The 12,256-nt window shown below is 53.3% G+C and overlaps 1 protein-coding gene across 14 annotated transcripts in view; it reads left to right on the forward strand.

Annotated features, from left to right (window-relative positions):
* The window catches only part of EFCAB3 (EF-hand calcium binding domain 3), a 109,902-nt gene that overhangs the window by 80,107 nt on the left and 17,539 nt on the right, over positions 1–12,256 (forward strand). For 12 of the 14 annotated variants that reach the window (XR_012898082.1, XM_075911695.1, XM_075911700.1 and 9 more), the window contains 3 exons: positions 538–609; positions 3,793–3,880; positions 11,890–11,963. Coding sequence is in view for 13 of the 14 variants with exons in the window: in XM_075911695.1 (XP_075767810.1) it covers positions 538–609; positions 3,793–3,880; positions 11,890–11,963 (234 nt within the window). In the remaining variant the exon portion in view is untranslated. The other 2 variants (XM_075911707.1, XM_075911708.1) reach the window with 2 other exon arrangements.

The raw sequence follows: 12,256 nt of genomic DNA on the forward strand, positions 1-12,256 counted from the left end.
GCTGCTAGCTAGGAGGGCTGAAAACCACAGCGAAGACGCAGCAGCAGCTGCTTCAAGCCAGGAACATGAATATGTACCTAGAGGCCCAGGCTGGCTCGTGCAGCCCACCCTGAAACTGAGCTGCTGTGACTTTGCTGCTGACTTTCAAGCCATCTGGATGGATTGGAGCTAACATGGGGAGCGTGGGCTGCAGCTACACCTCTGCCTGCAGCAGAGACGTACCCGGCGCTATCCCTGGCTTCTTCCCAGTGTGGCTGCTTCTGCTGGCGGGTAAATGCCCCACTCTGGGAGTTGTGCGGCGCCAAATGTATTGTCCGCGCTTGGCAAATGGTAAATATCATCCGGGGCTCAAATCTGACTTGACCCGAAACATGGGACGTGCCAAAGTTATGGGGCGGAAATTCCAGTCAGAATCCGTGACCTGACTGCGGTGGTTGAAATACCTCCACCTGGTCGGGGCCCCGGCTGCCTCCTGGTGGGGGAACCCAGCCTCTCTTTCCTTTCCCTGCCTGTCCCAAACGGTTCGGTGCTTTGCAGAAGCCGGAACAGTGAACCTGACGGACTTCCTGAGGGCGCTGAACGCCACACGGTGCCACGCCAAGGCTCGGAGTGAGTGGTAGACACCAGGGCTAGTGAGGGGGTCGCGCGAGTGGCCTTCCTTCATCTCCGTGGGCCACGAGATGGAAATCGGGCACGTGCCCTCACCATGACCCCAGAAATTAGCTAAAATATGGTGCACTTGAGTCTCCTTCTTTCTCAACACCAAGTGATCCGTTATTAGGGGCCAATTAAATTGCCGGCAACAGTAACACCAAGAAGTGGTGGGAGCACGTGGCGCTCACAGTGCTGGGTGCAATCAGCATGCACCTCACTCTGGCCCTTGCTTTAAATGTGTGTCCTGTCTCATTTTGCCTCCATCCTCCTCTCTGCTGCAGGCCCTGCCCCCACGCCACCTCTTCCCTCAGACCCCCACCCGCCTCTTCCCTGCCTCCTCCCCCAAGCGCATCCCATCCCTTCCCCTTCCTCTCCCTCCTCCTCCCAGCATTTCCAGAGCAACACAAATTGGCCACTTCAAGCCCCGTCCTGCTCCTCCTCCTCCCTCCCCAGAGCTTGACTCCACAACTCAGCTGATTCAGACACTGGAAGGACCCAGGTTTAACTCTTTACTCTGCCACAGCATTCCCGTGTGGCTGTGTCCATGTCACCCAGTTTCTCTGTCTGCATTCCCCATCTGTCCTTGCTGACCTCCCAGGGGCTGTGGGTGGCTCTGCTACCCCAGGGGTCGGGGGCAGCTAGCTTGCAGCTAGAATCCACTAACAGTGGGCTCTGCACCCAGGAAGAGGAGGTGGTCCCAAGAGGACAGGGCCAGGACAGACCCTGCCTGGAAGCAGTGTTGCTGATGGGAAGGCTTAGAGTTCATCAATTCCCCTTGGCTCCATGTTGGATTGGCAGAAAGCCTGGCGTGCTGTGGTCACAAAGGGCTTTGTCAGCCGCGGTTACCCTCACTGACGGCCTAATTCCCCTCCCAGCCCCACGGGCGCGAATCGGGAGTCGCTCCAGAGTCCGTGGGCTGACCCCAGTGCCAATCACATGCCAGCAAGATCAAAACCAGGCTCAGAAGCAGAAGGGAGAAGCTAACACTAAGCCCCCAGTCACACATGGGGGGGGGTGGTGACACGTGCTCCCCTCAACAGGTCACCTGCCCCCCAGATTTTAATTGCTGACGCTGGGTGTCCTCACTCTGCACCCCCTCACCCTCCGACCCGGGACGTTGTGCTACGGCCGCTCTCTGGCAGTTCCCACGGTGACGTGCTTAGGGACGGGACCCTGCCAGGGGAGGGCGGTGTCTCTTGAATGGCTCCTGCTGCCCCCCAGCCAGCCTCCCTGGCTCACAAGGGTTGCTGGGGCTACAGACTGTTGGGGGCTGGGGTTAGGGATTGCCTGGACACCTGGTGTGGTGAGGTCACAATCCCTCGGTCTGAGCAGGGTCGGGAGCCGGTGAGTTGACTGAAGCCTGTGGCGATCACCTCTTGCTGGGACACGTCAGCTGGGGTGGGCAGGACCTAGGCCTCTATTTCAAGTGCCTCATGCCAGGCTTAGATGCTTGGCAGACGCCCCAGGGAGGTCGATAGCTCATGGGGGGGAGTCAAGGCTCTGGAGAGCTCCGCGTGCCTCAGGCCCAGGGCGGTGGGAGCCTGCCGCAGGGGATGATTCGGGATGCCAGTCACAGAGCGGACGGCCCCAATTCATGAGGTGAGGTAGCTGGGGAAGAACAGGGACGCTACTTCTCTTAGCTCAGTCTGCCCAGCAGTGCTTCTCTCGCCCCGCTGCCCAAGAATCTGGGCACCTCCCAATCCTTAATGCAGCCTTAATCCTTGGCCCACGGGCAATCTCCAGCCTGAGCATTTCCACAATCCGGCCGAGTCCCTGCGGCCCTGGGGGGGCGTCGTACCCTTCCCTCAAGCCCTGCCCCAGCCAAGTCCCTGCGGCCCTGGGGGGGGTGTCGTACCCTTCCCTCAAGCCCTGCCCCAGCCAAGTCCCTGCGGCCCTGGGGGGGGCGTCGTACCCTTCCCTCAAGCCCTGCCCCAGCCAAGTCCCTGCGGCCCTGGGGGGGGCGTCGTACCCTTCCCTCAAGCCCTGCCCCAGCCAAGTCCCTGCGGCCCTGGGGGGGGCGTCGTACCCTTCCCTCAAGCCCTGCCCCAGCCGAGTCCCCGTGGCCTGGGGGGGGGGTCGTACCCTTCCCTCAAGCCCTGCCCCAGCCGAGTCCCTGTGGCCTGGGGGGGGGGGGTCGTACCCTTCCCTCAAGCTCTGCCCCAGCCGAGTCCCTGTGGCCTGGGGGGGGGTCATACCCTTCCCTCAAGCCCTGTCCCAGCCGAGTCCCTGTGGCCTGGGGGGGGGGTCATACCCTTCCCTCAAGCCCTGTCCCAGCACCTGCCTCTTCCCATCACTGCTCTGCCCTCTCCCTCACCCCCCCCCCCGCCATTGCACCTCTTCCCTCAAGCCCCCTCCCCCAAGGGACACAGCCTTGGGGATTACCGGGGCGGGGCAGGCGTGGGGCAGCAGCAGGGGTTGAGCCCCCCCATGCCCACACTCACTGCAGGAATTGCAGGGAAGCAGAGCAACCAGGCCGTGGGGAGTACGGGAGGGGCCTGACCCCTGCTGCTGGCCCCAGCCCACCCAGGGCCCCGTGGGCTAACCTGAGTCTGGGGGACCATCCTGTCCCTGCGGAGTCTCCCTCCCAAAGCGCAGGGCCCAGGGCGGCCACCCCAACCCGTCCTATGGAGGGGACAGCTCTACACACACGTCCCCCAGGCCGCAGGGACGTGCCGGCAGTGGCGTGGAGCTAGCAGCAGGGAGCCGCTCTAGCCCCGCTGTGCTGCTAGGGGGTGGTGGCCGTGTCGGCCCTTGGGGCGTTTTAAACCAGCTGGGTGCAGCAGGCAGGGCCCGGGATGCCTGGGAGGGAGTGCGGGCTGGCAGGAGGCCACAGGAGATGCCTGGGGATCCCTGCCCCCCACCCCGCAGAGCCCTGCCAAAGGGGGTGCCTGCTGGCCCACTAGGAGGATTTGAGGACTGGCCCTAAAGTAAATTGAGTTTGAGAGCCCTGCACCAATGACCCCTTTGAGCGCCATTCTCGCCACTGTCCCCATGGGAACGGAGGCACAGAGCAGTGCCCCATTCTGGGGTTCCCCTGGCCGCCACCCGCCAGAATCTCTCTCTGGTCCCAAGTGCTGGGATCAAAGGTAAAGGGAGAGGAGCCTCTGACCCTCTGGGCATGTTTGTCTTCTACCCCAGAGGAACCTCAGACGACTGAAACCAGAATGACCCTGAAGTCCCTGCCCAAGAAGATGATACTGAAACCAGACCCCAAAAAGGCCAGCAGGTGAGTGTGGCGGTGCCAGGGCGACCATCGCTGTGGATTCCAGGTCTCCCCAGCAGGAGCCCGGCCTGCACTCCTGGGTAAAACACCCAGCACACTTGGGGCAACACTCCGCACTAATCAGCCACTTTGGAAACCGTGAACGTTCCAGCTGAAGGAGCTGGCTTCCTGGACTCTCCCGAGCCCCTGTGGCTGGGATGCTGAGAGCATGTCTTCCTTTCCCCCCTGCCCTTGGTTTTATAGAAAATCAAAACGCCCAATGGAGCCAGGCGCATGGAAATACACGCACACGCTAGAAGTAGCACGTCAGTCACAAAATTCAGCCTTTGTTATTTGCAAAACCTGGGGAGGCGGGGAGAGAATCCCAAACCCAATCAGGCCATGCAGGGAGCTGCTTAGTAAAGCAACAAAACAGATAAATAAGTGAGACCATAACCTATGAGTAACAGGAGATACTCAATTGCAAAAGTATGCGATCGTTTCACATGTGACCAGGCAGCCTCATATTTTTTCCAAGTGTTTCTTTTAAGCAGAGTCACTTTTTCCATGAACGCAGGGGCAGCGCTCAGGAAGCCAGTCTGTAAATGAGGGAGGGACTGCGAATTTCCAGTTCTCAAAAGAACTCTTTTGGCCACCACAGTAGTTACTGCAGGCCTGTACGCGGGGGTGTGTGCGCGAAGGGTGTGAAAGCACCCCCAATGGACCTCCAAGTAAGCATGCTCCAGCCGGCCAGGGGAAGACAGGAGTGGCGCGCTGCCCGAGCCTCCCTCCCCCATGCTCTGGGCAGCCATGAAAAAGCTGGGGCTTATTTCCCCACTTACTTGAGGGACCGGGGGGAGGGGAGTACATTCACACCCTTGCAGTCACATTTACAGAAAAAATCACACCCAGAAATTCCTGCATATGGGCCTGTACTGCTATCCCTTTCTTACAGGTAACACCAACTCATCCAGCACCCCTAAAACACACAAGCCATCGTGGATATTTGTTTAATCAAAGGAGGCTAGTCCATCATCTTGTATTACAGGTTTCATTTTTGTTAATCTGTTTCTATCTACTTTGTCTTAAACATGGCATTGGCTTTGATCCTGCTGCATAGCTTCTCCCATACCACAGAGGTAGGAGAAGAGAATTAATAAGACTGGATGCTTTAATTGTCTAAGTGCTTTGCAGGATGCAAAGATTGGGCTTTTCCTTAAAGGTGTGAGTAGCCTCTTCAGGTTTATAAAAGAACAGAGGGAACCACATGGCATAGCTACGCTTTTTTCTATCTTAAACCAGGCGGGTGTATACACAAAGCAACTGGAGAGAACCAACTTACACGAAGATGCATTTGGAATATAAATACAGATCTGACAATCCAAACGTTTCCTAGGATTTTTTTTAAGGATCTTAGGTTACAAGCGGGGGAGAGACCTTGAAAGGCAACAGACTAATGATATAATGTCAGTCTTGGGCAGATATTCATTCTGGCTATTTCTGTCTAAGCATACTGGGTGGAGACATCTCTACATTTTGGGCATTTGTTTTATTTATTGTCCATATTCACAGAAAAGATTAGGACAAGTCTTAACATCGAAATAAGTCATTTCCTGTTCTGTTGGAAATGGAAAACTCTGAGCCTCAGAAAGATCTGGTCTTTTGGATATGTTGGAGGCTTTGTGATTTATTCCGGTTATTGCAAAAACCAGAGGACTCCAGAAATGTAAGCTCCACGCAGTAACAATGAGATTCACGAGGATGGATTCTTCACTAGAAAAAAAATGACATCCTCAGCATACCACCTGATTTTGCATTTCTTCCTGAAAGGATGTTAAATTGCAGTTATCTGGCTAATTGTGTAGTCGATACATGATTAGTCCATAAGGACCACGCTGCAGGGCCACAGCCAGTGTAGCTCCCGGAGCCGGCTCGAGCTGGCACTGAGCAGTCCTGGCTCGTGCAGGCTCTGGGAGCCACCGGGCTCTCCCTCCATTTAAGATGCAGAGGCGCCGTGTCCCAGACCAGCGCGAGGCGGGACTGCTCGGTCCCAGCTGATGCCGAGTCCAGCAGCTCCTGTTCGTGGCAGCCAGGGCTGGTTGCAGACGGGAGCTGCTCCAGCAACAGTCCCTGCCCACAGCTAGCTCGGGCTATGGGGAACGGGCTGCTTGACCACAGCTCTCCACTGAGACCCCTGACGACAGAGGCTGCTTCACAGCAGCTTCCCCTATCCCTTCCCTCCCCCACTGCTTCTGATAGAGGTGATGGTGGGGCAGGCAGCACCGTGGAGACGGTGCTGGGGGGAACCAGCTTTTAAGCGAGTCGTCGACTCTTCTCTAACATCCCTACTTCCCTGTTGATAGTCACCTGCAGTGACTGTGGACACATGTATTTTGCCAGTGGCTTGAGAGAGATTAAAAGGGCAAGTCAAGAGGGGACAGCCCTGTTGTGTCCCTCTTTCTAGTTGACACATAAGAGAAATAATTCCATTGGTTGGCAATGTGGTGCAGGGAGAGTTGTGGAATACATTCAGCCAGTTCAGGAATATTGGTCCAAAGTTTGTTTTGTTTTTTTAAGGACAGCCATTCAATAAGGCCATTCAACCCCATCAAAGGCCTTCTCGGCACCTAGCGATAAGGCTAGGGAGGGAACGTCTGACATCTTGAGCTTGCTGGATCAAGTGAGGGTACCACTATTGTGCTCGGAGTACTGGGTAATCGGGTCTGCCCTGATGTCTGTCTAGTACAGCGTTCCAGCCACTTGCCAGTATCATTGGCATGTCATTTTCATTAGAAAGAATGTCTGCAATGTCTCTGGAAAAAATCAGAATTACCTCCACTCGGCCATAAATGCTTCCCAGAATTAACTTTCTTTGAATTGGAACACCTTCAAGAACATTACCTCCTTCAGGATCAAACAAAGCCTATCCACATTAAAAAATGATTCTTTTACGAATTAAGATGAATGCGCCTCTGCTGTTAGGATTCGATTATGAATGATACTCAAGACCTATCCACATCTTCTTAATTCTATTGGCAACTATTTCTGCTACAGGAGTTTCCTGCACTAAATCTACTTGGTACTTTTTTTATCTGAACTCTCTCAGGATTTCAGTTCCTTTGGGAGGCCGATTAAGACCCCTCACATTCCAGAAGCACACTAAGAAAATTCATGGCAAAATGTAAAAGCCATATTAAAATGTATAACCTTATTTTAAAGATACATATTTCTCCATTGGTATTGTAAACTCACATCTCTAGGATATGGTCTATGTTTGTACATATTAGACACTGATTAGTTTTCAATGAATTTGTGCCTTCATTTCAGTCTCTAAAAGTGTCAAGTATACAAAAAAGATAATGGCTATGTCTAGACTACATCCCTTTTTTGGAAAAGGGATGTAAATTAGACGTATCGCAATTGCTAATGAAGCGGGGATTTAAATCTCCCGCGCTTCATTAGCATAAAAATGGCTGCCACTTTTTTTCGGCACGGAGCTTTGTCAGAGAAAAGCGCCAGTCTAGACGCTGATCTTTCGAAAAATAAAGCCTTTTCCGAAAGATCCCTTATCCCTCTTGAAATAAGGGTGTGTCTTACAGATATACAATGTGTCTTACAGATATACTTTGGCCAGAAAAGAAAAAGAAAATTAAGATTTAAAACAAGCCAATGTGGGCACGTTTAGTTCCTGATGGCTGCAGTTCTATGTCTCCTCCCCTCCCTGTATTATCTAATGATATCCTAAACATCTCTAAATGCAAATACATTTTAAGTCAAATCTTATCCTGTAATTACCCATTGGGTTCTAAAAACCTGTGTAGTGTATTCCTATGAATAGTTACTTAGGCCTATGTATCTGCAGACTCACCACATGAAAAGTTATAATTAGTTTGGTAAATCAATTAATACAAAATCTAAATCTGAAAAATACAGCATAAAAAGTTTCATATACATAGTATGTCAAATGCCCTGCACCAGTTGAATGCCTAGTGCTGTTTAAGGTTAGGTTATGGGCAGTTTCCTTTATTGGGCGTACTGACCGTTCCGCCAGGGACTTGTGCCCATCATAACGCCATCCATCAGAGGCAAAGCTTGTGAAGTGGTTCTGTCCGGCAGTGTGAGCTGGGATGATTAGCGCAGCCAATACATCAGGCCATAGATGGTGCTGTATTCCTCAGCTTAGTGTTCAAGTGTTACTCTGTGCGTTGTGGTGCTAGACACCTGGTATCATCAGCCCTAAAGGTGATCAGCCCAAGAGTTCAGCCGAGCTGAACTAAATTTTGTACAAACTGACTTGCCAAACCAATCGTATTTGCTAGGAGTCGGATGTTTATGTGACGATTACCATATTGGCAGGGATACCTAGAAAAACCAACTGATTTTTAAACCAGTTGAGGTTTGCTAAGTATTGGATTAAAAAAAATCTATTTTTGGTCAGATCTGATGTCAGGCTTTGAAGCATCTGCCAGGTTTTCGAAGGGATTTTGCCGTGCCTGCTGAATCCATACGGCAGGTGGATGGGTCTTTGAGGCTGTGTCTGACGTTGGTTCCTCTCAGGATTTGTTTTATGCCACTGAAGACAACCCTCTTTTTCATTAAACTCAGCTGGGAAGTCAGGAAGCAGAGATGCTGTGGCCTTGCTGCGCGAGGGCTTCCACTTCTCTGGCAGCATCGATTGATGTTAATTGATCGCGCCGCTTCAGTGGCTTGAAGACGATGGTCTTGGGCGGCTCGGATTCCTGCCCTCTAGTACCAGGCATCCAAGGGGCCCTGTCAGCATCCCGCAGGGGCAACTGAGGGTGCAATTTAAATACGTCAGGAAGCAGCTTTTGAGGAGAGCGGATAATATCTGCCTCCTCCAGACACTCAGCAATAGCCGAACCTTTGTGTGTTCTCTTTCCTAAGTCATCCTGTCTGTCCAGACCAACGATCCAGAGGCACCGACAGCCTCTGGGGGCCTCTGGGCCAAGTCAGGGGAGGGCCCCGACTCCCACTTCTGGAAGGGGTGTGACTTTGGGGAGAAGGAACAGGGCCAGGGCAGCCCTGAGTGCCACCTGGAGTGCTCCATGCTGGCCCCCAGACAGCTCCGAGAACATGGTGCACCCTCCCCGCCCTGAGCACTGCCTGGAGTGCACGGCACCATGTTCCACCAGCAATTTAAAGGGCCAGGGTTCAATCTGCCGCCACTGCCGCAGTGAAGCAAGGGTGTCTGAGAGCCCGGAGTCTCTTTGAATCACAGGGCCCCGGGGCAACTGCTGTCTTTGTCCCCCGTTGATGGGCCTGAATGGCTCTCAGCCGGGGGGAACGCCTCCCCCAGAGTGCTCAGGGGGCTTCTAGATCAGTGTTTCTCAAGCAGTGGTACGAGTACCCTTAAGGGTACACGAGAGAAGTCGGGGGGGTACGTCCACACAACTGAAATTTGGAGAAAACTGAATTTTTCTTTTTAGATTTGACAGCGTTTTATTATTTTTGTACTTTTTACACCCAAAAATGTCATCGCCTGCCTGGCTCCGATTAAATTGTTTAAACAAATGCGCTGCAACAGTAGAAATAAATGTTGTGTGTCTGAAAACTGTAGGTACTGGAGGTACTTCTACAATTTTTTAAAAAGGGGTACTTTATAAATAAAGGTTTTGAAACACTGTTCTAGGGGGTACATCAACGCCTCTAGCTATGGCCTGGTTTTATGGGAGATGAGGTAAAAAGCCCTGGTGAAGTCAGGACAAAGTAAAACTTGGTACTTGTTAATACGGCTCTACGTACTGAAACATAAGGACAATATTTCTATTCCAATCGAATGCTTTTACCATTAGATGGCAAAAATGAGAAAGTCGGCCATTTTCCAGTCTTGGTGTGCGGTGGCACTTTTGTATTTTATGTCTGATTGTGTGAGCAAGTAGCTAAGTGAGGTGCCACCTAGGGCTGCACAAGATAAATTGGGGCACTGAAAGGGATCCAGGAGTCTGGAATAAGGATGTAAGCGATTACTCAGCCAGTCACTTCCCTCCCTCCATTGCTGCCTTTGTATCAGAGGCACCAAGGTGGGCAAGCAGGATCTGGTACTTAAAAGCCATAGAATCATAGAGTGGGAAGAGACCTCAGGACCAATCCCAACTACCGTATTTTCCGGCGTATAGGGCGACTGGGCGTATAAGACGACCCCCTAATTTTTTAATTAAAAGATAGGGTTTCATCTTATACCCCAGCGCCCCTCCGCCTCCTTTGCTCCCGGTGTCCCTGGTCTGCTGGAGACGGTTCCCAGCAGACCAGAGGCACCGGGAGCAAAGCCGCAGCAGCTTTGCAAAGCCTCGGGGGAAGCCGGCAGGGGGGCAGCCCAGGCGCGCCTGGGATGTATACCCGGCGTACAAGACGACCCCCGATTTTTGGGGGATGTTTTTTAACATCAAAAGTCGTCTTGTACGCCGGAATATACGGTAAATCAACCCGGCCAGGGCTTTGTCAAGCCGAGACTTAAAAACCTCTAGGGATGGAGATTCCATCACCTCCCTAGGGAACCCCTCCCAGTGCTTCACCACCTTCCTAGTGAGGCAGAGGGCAGGGGAGGCAGAGGCGCAGCGGGGAAACGGCGCAAGTGGTGACCAAAGCAGTCCTCGCTCGCACAGGGTCCGGATTGCTGCGCCTCTTCCTTTGAAATGGACAAGAACTGTGGGCCAGTGGGGACTGCTTCAGTCCCCCCTTGCACGAGTTCCCTTGCACAGTGGGCTAGCGAGCGCCCCCCCTTATCAACTAATCAAGTAGCCGATGGAAATTCCATCGACTACTCGATTAGCTGATTAATTTCCCTGGTATGGAAAGGTTGAGAACTGCTGGTCTGGTCTTAGGTTCAAGGAGACATTTCTTCTTTCACTTCCCTGGTTTCAGTGGGAGCCTTTCCAAGTGAGCCCTTTGGGATTTGACACCACCCCCAGCTGGAAAGAGGCTCCAGATAGCCTTGGAAACGGAATCCAAGTGGCCTGTGTCGCGATGTCGCCGGCTAGATTCTGCTGCAGCCTTCAAATCCCTCGGGCGTTGTTTGGGTTGGTGCAGGCCGCAGTCTTGTACTGCGTCTCATTCCTTCCTGGGGCTCCACATTCAGCAGTGTGACATGTATCTAGGGGAGGAGGACGGAACATATTGCCAATCTGCGAGTCCTTATGAGACATAGAGTGATGTGTGGAGAGGGAAGCAGCCCCTCACACAGGTCTCGTGGGACCCCCGAAGCTCATAGAATCCTAGAGCTGGAAGAGACCTAGAAGGTCATCAAGTCCAGCCCCCTGCTCTAGACAGGGCCAATCCCAAGCTCATTCTTTCTAACACTGTAACTTGGCTAAAGCTAAGGCTGCCCAGGTCCGTGCTAGTTGGTAACGGTGCTTTCTCCCCGCTGCCCGTAAAGTCTCTGTGCAGCCCTGAGGTAATTGCATAAGAGGGCAGGATCAGCCCCTAGAATTGGGGTGGGCAGGGGCGGCCCGTGACTATAGGCCGACTTGGCCGTCACCTAGGGCACCACCTTCAATGGGGCACCTGGGGCGCCCGATGATGATGTCACTCCATTGATGGCCGTGCAGGCGAGGGCGCCAATCGCACATTCCGCCTGGGGCGCCGCTGCCACAGCCTGCCTCGGGCCGCTCCTGGTGGTGGGCAATAATATGGCGGCGATTTATGGCCAATAGAGCCTGCGGCCACGCAGGTAAATATAGTGGGGGGAGGGGTACCACTGGATCCAGCCCACGTGCCGGTGTTTGCCTACCCCTGCCCTAGAAGTGACTCTGGCGTGACTCCCTGGCATCTCACTGATGTTTACAACTGTGTGAAACCGAAGTGAGAGCAGAATCAGATAACAAACTTTTCTTGGTTAAATTAATGCAACCCCGCTGAGCTCAGCATGGTTGCACGTGGGTCGCCGAGAGGCATTGGGCTGCCTGCACCATTGCCTGCCCTGAATCCACGCACTCGGCAGCTGGCCATCAGAGGTGAGAAGACTGTCCCTTTGCTCCTTTTAATTGTCCTTTCCATTCCGGACTGTTGTACGGCAGGGAGTTATCTGGCATCCTTCTAGACAGAAGCAAGTGCAAAACCGCGAAGAGCCTGACCAGAGACCAACTAGAAGGTAACAATGTCCCAGGTCTCGAGAAGCCGGCTGACGTCAGCCAGTTCAAAGTTTGTTCTTTCGCTTGTTAGATCCTGATTGTACCTGTGGGGACAGCCTGTGCTGTACAGACCCAGCTGCTGCCCCAAGCAGCTTGCAGTCTCAGCCCCCTCCCCCTTTTGCAGAACCAAGGTCATAGGCGCCCCATCACCACAAGAGCCGCCTGCCTCTCCTCGGGTTCCAGGGTTCTCCTACCATGCTGGCCATTGACCTGGGTAGAGTCTTTGCATTGGCATGAAGAAGCCCCCGTTGTT

This window comes from Pelodiscus sinensis, chromosome 29 (genome assembly GCF_049634645.1).
Source record: "Pelodiscus sinensis isolate JC-2024 chromosome 29, ASM4963464v1, whole genome shotgun sequence".
Taxonomy (NCBI): domain Eukaryota; kingdom Metazoa; phylum Chordata; order Testudines; family Trionychidae; genus Pelodiscus; species Pelodiscus sinensis.